This window comes from Schistocerca americana, chromosome 1 (assembly GCF_021461395.2).
Source record: "Schistocerca americana isolate TAMUIC-IGC-003095 chromosome 1, iqSchAmer2.1, whole genome shotgun sequence".
Lineage (NCBI taxonomy): Eukaryota > Metazoa > Arthropoda > Insecta > Orthoptera > Acrididae > Schistocerca > Schistocerca americana.
This window is the reverse complement of record NC_060119.1, coordinates 1155935540-1155954500: the sequence shown is the minus strand read 5'-3', so window position 1 is coordinate 1155954500 and position 18961 is coordinate 1155935540. Positions and strand designations below refer to the sequence as shown.

Below are 18961 nucleotides of genomic sequence, written 5' to 3'. Positions count from 1 at the left end.
CCACACATCCAGAATTGTTACAGAGTGGCTCCATGAACACTTTTCGGAGTTTAAACACTTCTGCTGGTCATCGAACTCCCCAGACATGAAAATTATTGTGCATATCTGTGATGCCTTGCAATGTGCTGTTCAGAAGACATCTCCACCCCCACATACTCTTGAGAATTTATGGACAGCCCTAAAGGATTCATGGTGTCAATTACCTCCAGCAGTACTTCAGACATTAGTTGAGTCCATGCAATGTCATGTTGCGACACTTCTGTGTGCTCGCGGGGGCCCTGCACGATATGAGGCAGGTGTACTAGTTTCTTTGGCTGTTCAGTGTATTATAAACGTGGAATGTTGAAAATTCTATGAAGTTTCCAGATTTAATTAAGCGAATGATTCACTTCCTAGTTCACTTTCATGATGATAAAATCACACATAATATAAAATGGATCAAAAATAGGAAAGAGTGGCCTAAAGGTAAGATATTGGTCAAGATACCATCTGATAAATGGAACTAAAATAAATTCATCACTATGTTCATATATGGCAGAAACCAAGGAATTGGTGAACGCTGAATTAGCAGTGAGAGACGTGCAGTCTGATGGAAGTGTATATTTCAAACAAAAGTCTTAACATTAAATCAAACAGAAAATGTACCAGTATTTGACAACTTTAACTTACCACAGATAGTTACAGGTGGGATAACTGGTTCACTGCGACTCAAAGGTGTTCCTACTGACTCCGTCTCCATTGTAGCAGTACCACCATTCAGATCACTATTATCTATACTGATTGCAAATAGTATTGACCCGAGACCTGCAAAGAAAGTAAAACAAAATAGTCGAACTGTTGTTACTATGATGTGGCCAACACAAATAGAAAACTGACCCATGACTCATGTTTGCGAATTCTAGAGAATATACAAGAAGTATCAAATTTTCTGGTTTCTCCTCCTTGAGCTTACAGCAATTGAAGCATATTTTTTTCTCCAAAGACATTTTGCTTTTATTTATAAATTATCTTCTGTGGTAATTCTTGACATATGGAAAATATAATGCCTCTACATTTAAATCACACAAATCTAAAAGGCTATAAAATGCAACCAAAACTACTATCGGAATATAGGAAAATAGGTTACATTTCACAACTGATTTCAGACATAGTACAACGAGTACAATATGGCTTTCCATCTTGCACAGTATTATGTCAACCATATCAAATTGTTCATGAGGAACATCATATCTTGTCAACATTCTCAATAGCAAGATAAGTCCAAACTGCTACCATGGGACAAATTGAAAGCTAAGTGGACTAAACCGCTAGGCAGTTTTGGATACATATTACACTCTGCATTTGTTTGTTTACAACAAAATTTTCATTGTTACATTGTATAAAACAATTTCATCAGTATATAAAAATGAAAACAATCTATTATTGACAAAATAATTTAACTGGATAGATTAAAAAATCTACTCACCAAGCGGTGGCAGAACACACACACAAAAGAGGGTTCTAATTGGTAAGCTTTCTCAGCCACAGGCTCATGGTGAGCAGATTTTTTTATCAATCCAGTTAAATTATATCAGTTGGCCTCATGTACCCTAACACCAATCAGCGTGCTCTTCCAATGCATTATCTTCAACCACTCAAAAGATCTGTTACATATTGTTTGTAAAGAAATACCTTTTTCTAAAACTTTGTAACGTGATTTCCTTGAACTGTTTACTGTTGAAATTGTTTTATATGACGTAACAATGAAAATTTAGTTGTACACAAACAATTACAATGTCTACCACCGACTAGCAGTTTAGTCCATATGGCTTCCAATTTGTACCTTGGTAGCAATTTGCACTTGTCTTTTTATTGCAAGTTCTGACATGATACAATATATCTAATGAACAATTTTATATTAAACAACAGAAAATCCAGGATAGATTAATAACAATATTACGAAAATAACAGATTGCTACTCACCTTACAGCAGAGGAGAGTCAGAGAAAGACACACGCAGCAAAAAGGGTGTGTGTGTGTGTGTGTGTGTGTGTGTGTGTGTGTGTGTGTGTGTGTGTGTGTGTGTGTCCATTATGCCTGTCTGCGACTGAACAGTTTTATATGATTAACATAACAATGGTAAGCTAGAAAGCCATGTGCTACTCATTATACTATATCTCTAATCAATGGTGAAATGGAAATATTTTCATATCTTTTTCTGATACCAGTTTTGTGTTGTATTTTATATGCTTGAAAATGACAATGTCAAAACACATAAGGTGATTTTGGAAATAATAAAAAGTGTGGTCAAGACATCAGAAAAGTTATTAAAATAATAGATACGTAATAGTTGCTGAAAAAGATGTACATACAAACAAACATATACTGACCCGGGCCAAAACACTTGTGAACAGATCATAGAAAGTGCTCTCAGAAACAGCAAAGCAGAATGGGATGTTAGCAAAACGAAAATTCCGAAACCAACACACTACATGTACCTATGGATCCAGAATAACCAGAGTGAGTGAACTGAAAAATGAAATCAAACCAAAGAGTACATCTCTATTAGACCTGGTTGGTGCCAAGCCACTTGTGAGGAATGCTTTCCACTGGAATTTTGGCACTTACAAGTATGTTAACGCTGTGTCAAATGTTCTCTGACTCCAGAATTATGGACTGCTATTTATTCTGAAATTAAAGAAACTATACAGCTTATTGGTCACCCAAGTACTATCATTTTCAATAAATATTTAGAAACTGGAGCTTTCCCTAGTGGACTCCAAGTCTGTAAAATTGTAGCGATCTTCAACAAGGATATCCTATTAGCAAAACTAGAATTTTATGAAACACACAGCCCATTTTTTGCTATGATCAAGCCCTATTATGGAACACCGGGCACTTTGGCTCAGTTATAAACAGATGTTCTCCACTGAAGTTTGCACTGTTGTGCTCCAGGGCTTAGTCCTCAGTCCATTTATTTCATAACTGCATGAATGATTTAGTCTCTTATGTAGGAACTAATTTAGAAATATATTATACACAGAGGACACAACACTGCTTAATACACACCACAACACTATAGAACTGCATCAGGAACTTTGGGAAATATATAATTAGCAATGAAATGGTTTTCTTCTAATGAAGTACTTTGTGACTCTGTTAACACACAGGAACACATTCTGGGATTAACTAAAAATGCACAAAATACATCAGTAAAACTGTTAGGCTTTCATACTGAGTCAAAATTAAACTGAGAGACAAAAACTGATCATGTCTGGAAGAGAATAATTTTTAGTGTGCTTCTTCAAGTGGAAACCGACAGGTGCAGTTACTAATGAGCATCTGGAGATGATATATTTTTGTCTTTATCTATCACACAACTCTTACAGCTTAATGATATGGGGCCATTCCTGTTTTCTAAAATAAAGTTCTAAAATAAAAAAAAAGTTATCAGAATAATGAGCAAAGTGAATCTTAAGGAATACTGTGACTCTCCTTTATCAAACTGAAGATACTGATAGCTGCTGTATCATTACCTCTTATTACATGCAACTTAAATGAGTAACACCAGAGACAACTAACACTATCACAACACCAGAAGCAAACTCGAATTTGCTGTCCTGAGATACACTGGCAAAGACAAGAAACTCCCATGAAGTAACATGTTTAAATTTTCTTAAACTCCACTAAATTCTTGCCTTACAATATTTCTAAATTTAAGCTTTATGACTGGCTACTGAAACATCCGTCTACAAGATAACTGATCTATTTGAAATGAATGTTTTGGTATTAGTTTTTTTTACAATATCGATAATGTAGCACTAAATTTTAAGAATTGTTTCTGCAAAAATACCTATGCTATCAATTATATACCTAATGATTAAAACTATCAAGTGGTAAGTGGCCAATGGTTAATAAAGAATAAATACGAAAGCTCGATGCAAAGCACAATCTTTTCAATATAGTTTACATGCCTGTCGACTGCTTAACCCTCAAGTACATTATTACCTTTACTCTGACCACTATTTTTATTCCATCTAGGACTGCACAGTTCAAAAAAACTTATCCCTCAGAAAAGTGGGAAAAGTATTACTAAATCATATTTTGGGAAGATGTAAATGATATTCTCCCGAAGATTCCAAGGAGACATACTATTATACTTACAGGATATTTCAAGGCATATTTGGGTAAAGGGAATACACTGTAATGTAGTTACCAGCTATCCAACACACATGCAAAAAACTGCAATGGAAATTTTAGCTTAGTCATAAAGTCCACAGCTTCTAAGCACCTTCAGAAGAAACTGAAGATGCATCCACCATACAATCTGAACTGGGAGTATTACAAATACATCATGTGGTCATTCTAGAAAATTCTAAAAAGGAAAAATGGAATATGAAAGTTGAGAAGTGCTCATTTGAATTCTGGTCAGTAGTTCTCCAAAACTAAATTTAGATTCTACCCAGACAAACACCACACAATGCCCTTAACATAATTGAGTTTGACACAGGACAACTTAAGAATAAACAAAGTCAGAACTTCAACTGTGGATAACTTATGAAACGACACCAAGGTGAACGAGGCTCCATTTTATACAGCCACTTGACTATTATCTCTCACCAACAAAGACAACACATACAGCATATTGAAGACTCACCACAGAACAGTCCAAATGCAGTCAGGTGGCAAATGTAGAGTTTCTATAAACTGAGGAAAATTTGTTAAAATACTTGTAAGCTTACAATGAAAATATCGTAGTAGGTTTAATGATATCTCTCGTGTAAACAACTATAATCGAAGAAAGTTTTCTGAGAAACAAGTCTACAGACCTTTACAAAGAGTTCAAACAGATGCTCCTCTAAGTCACCATTTCTGAGATTCGAAACAAACACACACATTAACAATGATAGCTGTAATATTTCAGCTGAATATTTAAAAAAATCCTCAATCCTTCGTCCAAGAGTCTGATTACCAAAGAGAAATGTTAAGCCTAGAATCACTAGGGCCTCCAGTGGAAAAAGTCCTTCCAAATTGCCATAGTATTTAAGAATGAGGCAACTGAGAAGACAGTTGCTGAATTCTAGAGATGTTCTGGTAACAGCACAGTAAATGACCTTACTGAACTTTTACAGAATATCTGCATAACAGAATTTGCTATCTGACTGGATCTCCACTTTAATCCATTACATTCACAAAAAATTATGTAATTTATGTGAATAACTATTGAACAACTGTCTTCACACAGTTATGCCAAAGATTCTATCCAAGGGTTACTGAACATGGATAGATAATTATACATTCACCTTTACCAATAACATGGATCTTTCAGGAAGAGCTGATGCAGTGCCAAACAAATTTTTAATCTCTGAACAATACAAGCCTAGTATTGAAATCACAAACTGCACTGTAATAATCACTCCTGTTGATCTCAGGAAGGTGCAGACTCAGTTTTTTGGAAGAATATTTCAGGAATTACAGTTATAGGAGAAAACACTCGAACTTATTCTACAGAGTGTGGATAACACCATTCTCCAAAGTAACATTTTAGAGAGCTCCGAAAGTTCTGAGATTAAATCAGATGTCAGGTCAGATGACGTGTTTCTGTTTTGAATACTCATCTTCAATTGCATCCTTGACAGAGGTGTATTGCAAATGGTTGCAATGCACGTCTACTGCCTGATAAGGCAAGCAGTCAAACAAAGATTTCACACTTGAAATAGTGTGGCAACTTCAAGCAAGGTAATAAAAAATAAAATAAACACTAGAACACAGCAAAGTCAATATAACACAAAAATTTAGAGCTCTCTATGAGTGGACTGAACTGAACTTGTCAGAGAATGCAGCCCTGCCTGCAATAATAATAAAATGGAACTAGCCCCCCAATGGATTAAAGAAACATAACAACAAAGGATTATATCATCATCATCATGATCATCATCATCATCATGTGAAGCTGAAACATTACACAACAGCCACCTACTCTGAAGCCTTGTATGCCATATTGCGCCCAATATTGGAAGTTCAGGAATACTGGGGATATAGAAACTCTGCTGGGAAAGCTGGATAGTTCTTTTGATCATGTGCCAAGATTACCTCTTAATTCACTCAAAAACCATATGTTCACCTACTGCCAAAGCACGACAGTCCACACCATCTGCCTGATGGAGATAAAAAAATGATATAAAGAAACTGGTTCTGACAAATAACAGGGAGACACTAAGACAGACACACACTGCAGGTGTCCACAATTTTCAGGAACATTTGTATCTAAACTCGGCAAACCATTGTGGAGTGCATGGCAGTGGGTATGTCAATTCAAAACATTTATTAAAGTTCCTTCCCACTCCATTCGCAAACAGTTTATGAGACGACTGTTTAAATGCTTCTGTGTGCACTGTAATCAATCTTGTCTTTGCAATCCCCACAGGAATGAGACATAGGAGGTGTAGTGTACTCCCTTATTCCCCAATCTAAGAAAAATTTACACCCAGTCATAAAAAAGAAATGAGCAGTACAGAAAGATAAACACTGGGTGATGCACAGCAAATAACACAGCCACACTTTCCTGCCACAGAAATTGTCTAAGTGGAGGAAACATTAGTCTCCATGATAGACACACTACGAATTACTTGTCCTATGAACTTAAAAATTTTAGAACACTAACAGCGCAAACAATATTAATCATTTCTCTGAAAGAATTACAATGTCACTGGCACACCTCAGAGTTTTTATTTCTTTCCCACTGAACTTTAATTCCTATTACAAGTTTTTGTTTGGTTTCCTTTACTGCTTGATCACTGTACAGATTGAATAACACTGATGATGGGCTACACCCCTATCTCACTCCCTTCTCAACCATGGTTTCCCTTCCATGCCTCTGTAACTGTTGCCTCGTTACTGTACAAGTTGTAAATAGCCTTCCATTCCCTGTTCTTACCACTGCTTATCTTCAGAATTTCAAAGAGAGTATTCCACTTAACGTTGCCAAAAGCTTTCTCTAAGTCTGCAAATGCCATAAACTTAGGTTTGCCTTTCCACAACCCATTTTCTAAGAGAAGTTGTAAGGTCAGTATTGGCTCATGTGTTCCTACATTTCTCTGGAATACAAACTGTTCTTCCCAAGGCTTCTACCAGTTTTTCCATTCTTCTGTAAAGAATGTGTGTTAGCATTTGTAACCATATATATGAAGACAGTAACTGTTCTCAAAAGAACAGAATACTGTTGATGACCGTGCAGCTTTTCCCTGGAATAAATGATGACTAACTGAAACCCTCAGCTGCCGACAGGTGGTGTTGATGTACCTCGATGTGGACAGCTGAAAATGTGTGCCCCGACCGGGACTCTAACCCGCGATCTCCTGCTTACATGGCAGACGCTCTATCCATCTGAGCCACCAAGGACACAGATGAATAGTGCGACTGCAGGGACTTATCCCTTGCACACTTCCCGTGAGACTCACATTCCCAACTGTCCACAATTATACATATGTAATGCACCTTATAGACATTTGCCCATTCACTCATTACTTGTAAGCAGGAGATCCCGGGTTCGAATCCTGGTCGGGGCACACATTTTCAGCTGTCCACATCGAGGTATATCAATGACACCTGTCGGCAGCTGAGGGTTTCAGTTAGTCATCATTTGTAACCATGACTTATTAAATTAAGAGTTCATTAATATTCACACCTATCAGTGCCTACTTTGTTTGGAATTGGAATTATTACATTCCTGTTGAAGCCTGAGAGTATTTCACCTGTCTCATACATCTTGCAAGCCAGATGGAAGTGTTACCCCCCAGGGCCTTCTTTTGACTTAGGTATTTCAGTGTTCTGTCGAATTCTTCTTGCAATATCATATCTCCCATCTCATCTTCATCTATGTCCTCCTCCATTTCTATAATATTGTCTTCAAGTCCATCTCTCTTGTGTATATACCCTCTACATGCTCCTTCCACCTTTCAGATTTTCCTTCTTTGCTTAGAGCTGGTTTTCCATCCGGGCCCTTTATATTCAGACAGCTGCCCCTCTTTTCTCCATAAGGCCTCTTTAATTTTTCCATAGCCAGTGCCTATCTTTCCCCCAGTGACATTTGCTTCTAAATCTTTAGATCTCTCCCCCAGCCATTCCTGCTTAGCTATTTTCTACTTCCTGGCAGTCACCTTTTTTAGACGCTTGTATTCTCTTTCATCTGCTTCATTTGCTGTATTTTTATACTTTTTCCCTTTCATCAATTAAATTCAATATCTCCTGTGTTATCCAACGATTTCCAGATTTCCACTAGGCATTGCCTTTTCATCTATTTGAGCCTCTGCTGCCTTTACTATTTCCTCCCTCAAAGCTGCTTATTTGTCTTTGATTGTACTTCTTTCCCCGGTTCTAGTGAATCATTGCCTAATACACTCACTGAATCTCTCAACAACCTCTGGTTCTTTCAACTTATCCAGGTCCCATCTCCTTAATTTCCAACCTTTTTGCAATATCTTCAGTTTCAATTTATAGTTCATAACTAATAAATTGTGGTCCAAGTCCACATCTACCCCTGAAAATGTCTTGCAATTTAAAATATGGCTCCAAAATGTCTGTCTTACCAGTATGTAATCAATCTGAAACCTTCCTGAGTCTCCAGGTCTCTTTCAGTATACAACTTTCTTTGATGATTCTTAAACCTAGTGTTAAGAATGATTAAATTATGCTCTGTGCAAAATTTTACTAGGCAGCTCCCTCTTTCTTCCCCCCCCCCCCCCCCCAAGTCCAAATTCACCTACAATTTTTACTGTCAAATTCCAGTCTCCCATCAAAATTAAACTTTTGTCTTCCACAACCACTATAGTGGTAAATGTTGCTATAAAGCACAATAAGTCTCACTTTTCTTTTACTAGACCGATGAAAAATGTGTGTGTGAAAAAAGTGATTTTAAAAAGTATTAGGATAAAGAGCATCTACTGTGCCCAAATTTGTTGGAATTTATGTGCATATATGAGAAGAAAAAATGTGGGCACAATGCAGAAAGCAGTGATGTGTGTGGAATTGGAACTGGCCAGCGAAAGGTCACTTGTTCTTTGCAGTTGTGCTTTTGGGAAGGGGTGGGGGGTTTGGACTCCAAGGAAGGAAGGAGCCTGATGACAATGGTCAAGCACTAAAGAAAAATGAATGTTGTTGTATAGACTCTATGCTATGGTATCTTGTGTTAACTACAAACTTATGGTTTTAATCAACCATTGAAGCTTCATGTATGAACATTTTGTCTGAAAAGCTTTGTTAATATCTGTTGTTGTGAGCTGAGAACTTAATTTTGTAGTGAGAGGTGTGAATGTAGGAGCTCTCTTATAGCCCCCACCCCTCTGCAACTGGAAAAGAGGTCAGTGGTCAAATACGTAGCACTGCACACCAGACTACACCATCAAGAGAAAACAAGACGACGACCAGGAATTTCAGAAAACAAGGTAACTGTTATTATATAGAATGAGTGAAGACTTGGCACCTTGCAATGTATTGATCACTTAAAAATCAACTCATAACAAGAATAACACCTCACTACCTGAATAATTTCTTTCATCTCATCATACTTTTATTCACTCTATTCTTCATCTTCGGAGCTAGTTGGTGGGTGTTGGCTTTGTGTATCTTGGTTACAATGATGCATTCGCTATCTGTTCATAATAGCTTAAACTCATTTCTATTTTCTTATTCATTATTAAACCAACAAGTGCATACCCCTATTTGATTTTGTATTTATAACCCTGTATCTACCGGAACAGAAGCCTTTTTAATCTTGCCACCTAACTCCACTAATTCCCACTGTATCTAACTTCCACCTATCCATTTCCCCTATTATATTTTCCAACCTACCTGCTCAACTAAGGGATCTAACATTCCATGTTCCGATGTGTAGTAGAACGTCAAGTTTTGTTTCTCTGCCAATGATACCCACCCGAGTAGTCCCCTCCCCCCCCCCCTTGGAGATATGAATGGGGGACTATTTTACCTCTGAAATATTTTACCCAAGAGGACGCCATCATCATTTAACCATGCAGTACAGCTGCATGCCCCCAGGAAAATTACAGCCTGTAGTTTCCCCTTGCTTTCAATCATTTACAGTACCAGCACAGTAAGGCCATTTTGGTTGATGCTGAAAGGCCAGATCAGTCAATCCTCCAGACTGTTGCCCCTGCAACTGCTGAATAGGCTGTTGCCCCTCTTCAGGAACCATACATCTGTCTGGTCTCCCAAAAGGTAGCCCCCCCCCCCCCCCCCCTGTTGTGGTTGCAACAGTGGTATAGCTACCCATATCACTGAGGCATGTAAGCCACCCCACCAATGGCAGGGTCCATGATTCATTATCCATTGTGGCAGATGGGGAGGAGGAGGGGAGGGGGGGAAGAGCTGACAGGAGATACAAGAAGTATAACATGTGCCAATTGAAGTTTTAGGGCTATTTCAGTTGACAACTAATATATAAGATCCTTGACTTCGTTACCTGCTGCCATAGTGGGCAGAGTGCTGCTCATTTCTTGATCCAACAGTAATGCCCAGTCTTCGTAGAATGCTTGCAGCAGCTGGGGACTAGATAGCAGAATGTGTAGGTAGCGCTCCAGGGAGCGTTCATTCAAGGCTGCCCGCAGCCATGCTCGACCTCGCCCCACATCGGTAGTCACATTGTGTAGTGCTGTGTACCTCTCGTACTCGTGGCGAGTCAGGTGTTCACGTATGTAATGCCACAAAACTGAAACAATTGAGAGACCTGTGGTTCTTCTGTATTGAGCCTTAATTGTATTCTGTTATATTCTTTATTAAATGGCACAATTTGTGTAAAAATCTTGTGCAATCATCTACAAATAAGTTTTGTTTTACTTTAATTATGATAGTCAAACAAAAAAGCTTTGGAAAGGGACACAGCCAGATTGTCCATATGTACTTACCACCCTAAGGATTCAAAGGAACCATCTTAGGATAGCAGACAAATATTGTGATACCAGACGTACAGAGCTATATTGAAGGAGTGGCAAAATAGCTGACCCCTTGACCCCTCCCCCCTTCCAACACCCCGTCCCGAAGGAGCAGGCACAGAGTGGGGCAAAAAGTAACAAAACTGAAAGAATACTGCAACAAACTAACCAGGAGAGGTACATGAGCTCTCCCCTCTAGTAATCTTATTTTCTGCCTATGAAAATAATGGTTTCACATGACACGCGACTACACACAAGCTACTCTCATCTCTACAATGTCTGCAGCGTTACCTCTTCTCACTAGCCTCATAAAGAAATAAGTAATATCAATCAGATGTCTATTGATAACATAGTTTATGTGGCAATAGTGGTTCGGTCTACACAGCTCACTCATGTTCAAAAAGGGAGTTCTTGTTGATATTTCATATGGTCAAGAACGCTAGGTGGGGGAAAAAAAAAAAAAAAAAAAAAAAACCACCAGGGAGGATATGCTGTTTACTAGCCCCTCCAGCCAGTACTTTTGCAGCTCCCAAATTTCTGCTGACACACTCCGCCCTACAAATAACAAAGAAATCAAAAATCTGCTCTACAAATAACAAAGAAATAAAAAATAAGTCTTCTGTGACTGGTTAATTACATTACGGGGGTTCTTAGTCATCACACCTATAGACAGATATACTCTGTGATATATGCTGAACCCACATGTGAATGAAAGTATGCTGTACTAACGGTCATCAGCTACATTGTTCTCATGTTGTGAATGAAAGTATGCTCTACCAATGGTCATTGGCTACATTGCTGAAGCATCTGGTATTTTGTTGTTATTCTAGTCTCAATGAAGCTTCAACAAATGCTAAAGCAAAAAGTAGTAAGTTCCTGTGTTAATTATGTGATGAACATTTAACCACTGTAGTTCTTGTATCAGATCTCACTGGACAGCCTATTTCCCTGTGACTGCCAGCTGTGCCCTAGTAATTCTACTAACGATTTAAATAATGGAAAACTGCACCACTTAGTTTCATTTTCAAGTGTATTTTTTTACATAAACACTTTTTGTGATATCTGCATGGGTGATTTTCTGCCTCTCTTGTACTGTCATTTAATGGATTTATTGGAGAGCAGGAAATTTTTTACGTCACAAAAAGCAAGCAGAAAAAAATTCCCAATGACAAACAAGATACAGAATCAGTTCATTATTCAAATTTTTCTCCTGCTTATGATAACTGTTGCAATTTCCATAAACATGTACATTTATTTATAGACTAATCATCATATATACCAAAATAGAAACAATCAATAATTCAAACGTCAATAAATGTAAAATAAATTTTATAAGTGAAAACTTTATGCATATACTGCAATCTCCAATAAATGTAACAACTCTGACTCTATACAAACTATTTGTGAAATCAAACTGTCGTAATACTTCTGTAGCATGCTTTAATTATAAAAATGAACACTGAGTGTGTGTGTGTGTGTGTGTGTGTGTGTGTGTGTGTGTGTGTGTGTGTGTGTGCGCTACAGGAGGCACAAAGAGAAGAGAAACAAACACTGTCTCTAACGTTAGCATATAAAAAACATTTCAAGATATATTTTGTCTGCTTTTCCAGCTGCAGTATAACCTCAAAAAGACAACTAGAGCGCAAGAGAGGCAGAAAATCATGCATGCAAACTTCACAGAAAATATTTACGTAAATAAATGCGCTTACAAATGAGAAATTCTTGAAAAACATTGTGCCAAGTATGAAAAAACAAGTAACTGATAGTTTTTGATTGTTTAAAAACTGAGTGACACGGTTGCAGGCTTTCCAAAGTGTCAATTATTATGAATGGAATTAAATTCTACTAATGTAGACTTTCAAATGGGCATAGTTCATTTATGCAATATTTTTCAATAATTCTACACCTTTGTAGCACCTACGTAAAAATTTAGAAAGGGTAAAGCATTGTTGAAAAACATTACTTAAATTAACTATACTGATGAAACCAACATACAAAATTCCCATGAAGCACGTATTTTGCTATGGTAGAAAGGCTTGTGTACCTTGATGATACAGATAACCCAGAATGGAACGTTAAATATTATGAAAAGGACAGTTCCTACTCACCATATAGTGGAGATGGTGAGTCGCAGATGGGCACAACAAAAAGACTGTCATACAACAAGCTTTCAGCCAACAATGCCTTTGTCAAAAATACACACACACACACACGAGACCACAGACTCTGGCAGCCGAAGCCAAACTAAGAACCCAACCAGCATCTCCGGTATATGTTGAGTAACAACTATCCTTTGCATAATATTGTCAATGATATATGTAATTGTACAGAAGGTGCAACCACAATGGAGGGGTTGTCTGTGGAGAGAACAGACAACAATGTAGTTCCTGAAGAGGGACTGCAGCCCTTTCTGGTAGTTTTGTGTTACCTGGTTCATTAATAAATTAATCTTAAGGATGTGGAACTGTCTTCTTACATTCACATTACACACCCACCTGTAAATATGGCTACATACTCATCATTTACAATTTTTACTCTCCAGGGAGAACAGTATGGATAACTGACTGCTCTGGCCTCTTAACGTCAGCCAATATGGCCTTCGTGTTACTGGTACAGCAAATGGAAAGTACAGCGATAAGGCAGCCATTATTTTTTCCAAGGACATGCAGCTTTTCTGTATGGTTAAATGATGGTGGCATCCTCTTGGGTAAGATATTTCATAGATAAAATAGTCCCCAAATCTGATCTCTGGGCATGAACTAGTCCAGAGGATCTCGTTTACAGGAAAAAAGAAACTGATATTCCATTGGTGTGAGTGTGAAATCTTAGAACCCTTGATCAGATAGGTAGGCTAGAGAATACGAAAAGGGAAAGATACACGTTGAAGATAATAATAGTGGGAATCAGTGATGTACTGTGGCAGGAAGAACAGAACTTTTGGTCAGGTGAGTGCAGGGTTATAAATAGAGACAGATTATATGTACCATAAAGACCTTAAAATATGCATGAAACATGCTTAAAAAAAGGCATAAAAAGTTTCAAAATATACAAGATCAAATAATAAAAGAACATGGTACTTACTGCGTGCTTTATATCTAAAAGTTAAACGTGTGAATATCAATTACAAGAAAGAGCACCGGCCACACAAAAACTTTTAGAACACTGATATTATTTTCCGAATACTTTCTGGTAGAGGTTAGTAGTAAGGGGGGGGGGGGGGCCCCTTCCTTAGATTATTTTCCAAAAAATCTGCAAAATGGGGACACATACCGTTTTTCAAGAATTGTTCCTTCTTTGCTATTGTTGGCGGTAACAATCAGATGCAATGCAAGTGAGTCGCAGTGAAACAATCAATATGAACAGGACCAACTTCCAGATATATCGCACGCTGAGGGGCACGCTCAAAAACTCCACAATATTTTATTTAAAAAACAACATACAATCATGATTTTTTTAAACAGCATGAACTTTTAATTAATACTATTGGACCAAAGCATCATTTACAGTTTATTTTACATTTTTCTACTATTGTAAACATAAACGAACAAGTACTGTTCCAAATGTTTGGTATTAAGATTGTGTCTTCTATAACTCAAAAAAATTTTATAAGCAGAGGAGGACTGTTCTACATCAACTGAAGTAACTGGGCAGTATTTGAATTTGGGTGGTATGTTGGCACTTATTGTTTCTGGTAAATGTTCACCCATCTCATTAATAAAACTATCAACTTGGCACAAGGGTTCAAAGCCTGGATTATTGTTTAAAATGTTTCTAAACTCTTCTGTAAGTTTTCTTGGAAATACCTCCAGCAATGAGGAGTTCACTAGAATAATTTTATTTATTAACTGAATAGATTCATTCAACACCAAACCTTGAGTTTCAAGCTTTTTAATAGTTGCAGATATATGGGAAAAAGAGTGCTAATCAGAGCAATGTTTTTTTTTTTCTGGAATCATGTAAGGGTTCCTTGCACTGGCAAGCTGCCAAAGCCTATGCACTATTGAAGTCGCATACTACCTTCTAATGGCCTCAAAATGTTCTTTGTAAAACAACACAGCTTTGACCCACGTACCCAAATAATCATAAATGGTTTGGGAGGTAGAGGCACATTTGGTAGTTTTTCTCTGTAGGTCTTGATGCGAGCAGAGGCCTTTAGAAATACTTTCTTTCTGGAGAAAATCAGTTTATTTATGTTCACTAACATGGAACATACTTCTTCAGCAAGACAATGTACTCCATTAGCAAAGCACGTTACATGAATCAAATTGGGATAAAATGCTCCGAGGGCTTTTCCTCCTTCGATCGTATAGGGAGCAGCATCTGAAGTAAAACAAAAACCCTTTCATCTGCAGAAGATTCTGGAAATATTTTTCCAATCCCTCATTCACAAATCTGGCAATTGAAGAATGATTTACTTTGCCAAGCTCTTTGCAGGCCGCTAAATAGGAAGGAGGCTCTTCTTTTAAAACACCAACAAATTTGCGATGTAACTGTCACAAGTGTCTGTAGTTTCATCAACTGAAATCCAGATAATGCTGTCCGTGAGTTCATTGCATATTTCTTCCAGAATATTTACATAAATTATTGGTATTTAAGTTTCACACAATGTTGTTTCATCTGGTATATTTTGATTTAAACAATATTTGTGCACAAAGCCTCTGAGGATAAGGTTTTCTGAGGATAAGGTTTGTAAGTTAGTGAAGAGGAATATTGCTTGCAATGAATGCTTCACATAGATCCATGTTAAACCATCTTTTTCAATTACCTTTGGACAAATCCCTGCTACTGCAACTTGCTGTTGTCAGAAGTAGTTGTTGCTGTCACCCTTTCTTCTGCATTCCTGTGATATGAGGACTTGTCTTGACGTGCTGGTCTATTTGAAACATTTTTTTTCCATGAAAAGTTTTTCTCGCAAACTCGACAATATACACAGATATAAAACAATTCCGTCATGTGTAAATGTTCCAGAATAGTCAGCTATTCACGTCATGGTGTTTCTTTTTTCGGGCGGCATGGTGCACAACATGTTACACACTACACACCGTAAACGCATTCAATTGTGTACCAGTAAATAGAAAGCTAAACTGAAACAATGGATGTGTGACTAAAAGCTTAAGTAGTTTAATTTAATTGTTGCCAATGTGTATGGTATGACAACAGAGGGGATTAAATGGGGGCATGGGTGCAGGAGCATCGACTGTCTGCCTGTTCCTGATCCTCTTCTGTAATGATTTCGCTAGGCAGTGGCCTGTCGGTTAGCTATTGCACGCAGCTTTAGGTTGCAGTCATTCTGGGAGACATCAAAACTAGAGCGAGCTAGAGAAAACCCATCTAAATTTTTAAAATACTGTAAACATAGAGGAAAAATATTTGTTGTCACTAATTTTTAGTTAAAATATGCAACAACCGGTGAAAAGGAGCCAAACATGCAACATGCAAATGCATACAAACCGGTCTATAGTTACACATATAAAATCAAATAGAGGTGACCGCAGGATAAGATTTAATAACTAATAAGAAAATAGGAATGTAGATAAGTCTCTCTGAATAGCATAGTGACCACTATCATACCCAACATAATGTAACTGGATAGATAAAAGATGTACTCACCAAGGAGTGGCAGAACACACATATAAAAAAAAGGTTTTACTTATGCGAGCTTTTGGAACTAGTGGCTCCTTCCAGCTGAAGGGTTGAAGGGGAAGGATGAGGGGTGAAGAGAAAGTAACTGGAGAGGTTTAGGAAAAGTGGTAGCATTCAGAGAAGTCACCCAGAACCCCCAAGTCAGGGGAGACTTTCCAACCCAAGACAGACATGAAGTCAGTAGCCACTACAGTAGTACGAGTTAACATGCAAGTAACTCTGCACACTAAGAGACAAAGAATGTTTGATTACATAAAAGAAATTATTCAGACAGTTAAGGGAGAGAAAAATTTAATTGTGATGGAGGACAGGAATTCTATAGTAGAAAAAGGAAGAGAAGGAAAATAATAGGAGAATATCGACTGTGGGAAGGGAGTGAAAGAGGAAGTCATCTGTCAGAATGTTGCACACAGCATAATTCAGTCATTGTTAACACTATGTTTAAGAATACTGACAGAAGGTTGTATACATGGAGAGACCTGGAGAAAAATTGAAAGTTTCAGATTGACTACATAATGTTGGAGAGATATTTCAAAACAGGTTTTAAACTGTAAAATATTTCCAGGGGCAGAGGTGGACTCTTGGCCATAATTTACTGGTAATGAACTGCACGGTAAAACTCTAAAAATTGGAATGAAGGAGATGGGACCTCAATCAACTGAAAGAACCAGAGATTATTGAGTGTTTCAGAGGGAGAATTATGCAATGTTTTAATGAAGTAGAGGAAATAAATACAATAGGAGACAAATGGGAGCTTCAAAAGATGAAATAGTTAAGTCAGCTTAAGTTCAAATAGGTAAAAAGACAAAACCTAGCATAAATCCTTGTACAACACAGGAGATAATGAATTTAATTGATGAAAGGAGAAAAATAACAAATTCAGTGAATAAAGTGTCCAAAGAGGAGTAGAGACATCTAAAAAATGAAACTGACAGGAAGGGCAAAGTGGCAAAGCAGGAATGGCAAGACATGAAATACAAGGCTGCAGAAGCATATACAGTATCTGACTGAAAGCACTCAGACCCCTATCAGTGGACATTATTGTGTCGTGTCTATACCCTTCACCTTTATGAGACCTTTGACTCTGCTGGGGACACTTCCACTGAGGTGTCTAAATGTCCGTGGAGGAATAGCAGTCCATTCTTCCTCAAGAGCTGAAACCAGAAAAGGCAGTGATTCATGTTTAACACTACGGTCTGGAGCAAAGTCCACGTTCTAACTCATCTCAGAGGTGTTCTCATGGGTTCAGGTACTGACTCTGGACAAGCCAGTCCATTTCAGGAATGCTATTGCCCACAAACAATTGCCTTGCAGATGCTGCTTAATGATGGGGTGCATTGACCCGATGGTACTAACACTCATTGTCTCTGAGCTGTTCCTCTGCTGTGTGTTGTATACAAGGTTGTAAAATGTGTCCATATCCTTCCCCATTTAGTGTTTTCTTAAGCGCACCCTAACCATGATAAACACACCCATGCTGTCACTCCACCTCCTCCTCACTTTACTGCTGGCAGTACACATGACGGCAGGTAATGTTCTCTAGTCACCAAGTTCTCCTGACCAACCCATTCTACTGTTGTCAATTTGCTACTGACAACACAATACACCCTGTTTCTTTTCTATTGGCAAGTCCACTTCTCGTGATTTCTAGTGGCCAATTCCACACTACACAGTGGTGTCCAGATAATTCGGATAAGAATGTGTATAACTAGGGAAAGGATAGATACCACCTACAGGAATATTAGAGAGACCTTTGGAGAAAAGGGAAACGGCAACAAATATCAAGAGCTCAAATGGCAAGCCAGTAACAAGCAAAGAAAGGAAAACAAAGGTGGAAAAGATATACTGAGGGGTCCAGAAAAGTGTAGACACTGTTTGATAGTCAATGTTAATGGAATGAAATATCATTACAATTAAACAACGGAAAATCTGGGATGTAATGTAACAATATTATTAGAAGTAAAGTTGCTACTCACCATATAGTGGAGATGTTGAGACGCAGATAGGCCCAACAAAAAAATATATTTTTTTATTTCCCCCCCCCCCCCCCCCTCTCTCTCTCTCTCTCTCTCTCTCTCTCTCTCTCTCTCTCTCTCTCTCTCTCTCTCTCTCTCTCCCCCCCCCCCTCCCTCCCTCCCTCTCTCCTTTTCTGCTACTTGCCCCCCCCCCCCCACTGCTCCCGTACCCAGCACCCAACCTGCAGCACTTCATTGTCCACCATACTATACCTCCCCCTCCCCACCCCAGCTTCCTCCTTCACCCACCTAGTCGCCATTTCCACCATGCACTGGTGCTGCTGTTCGCAGTGTGGTTTCAGTTGCCTGAGACTGCAGTCGTGTGTGTGTGTGTGTGTGTGTGTGTGTGTGTGTGGTTGACAAAGGCCATTGGCCGAA

At 38.2% G+C, this 18961-nt stretch overlaps 1 protein-coding gene across 2 annotated transcripts in view; it reads right to left on the bottom strand.

Moving 5' to 3' along the window:
- The window catches only part of LOC124619489 (sorting nexin-29), a 177631-nt gene that overhangs the window by 107697 nt on the left and 50973 nt on the right, over positions 1-18961 (bottom strand). For both annotated transcript variants that reach the window (XM_047145914.1, XM_047145906.1), the window contains exons 4-5: positions 10457-10702; positions 670-804 (exon numbers count right to left, since the gene is read on the bottom strand). In XM_047145914.1, the coding sequence (XP_047001870.1) occupies positions 670-804; positions 10457-10702 (381 nt within the window). The remainder of the gene's footprint in view (positions 1-669; positions 805-10456; positions 10703-18961) is intronic.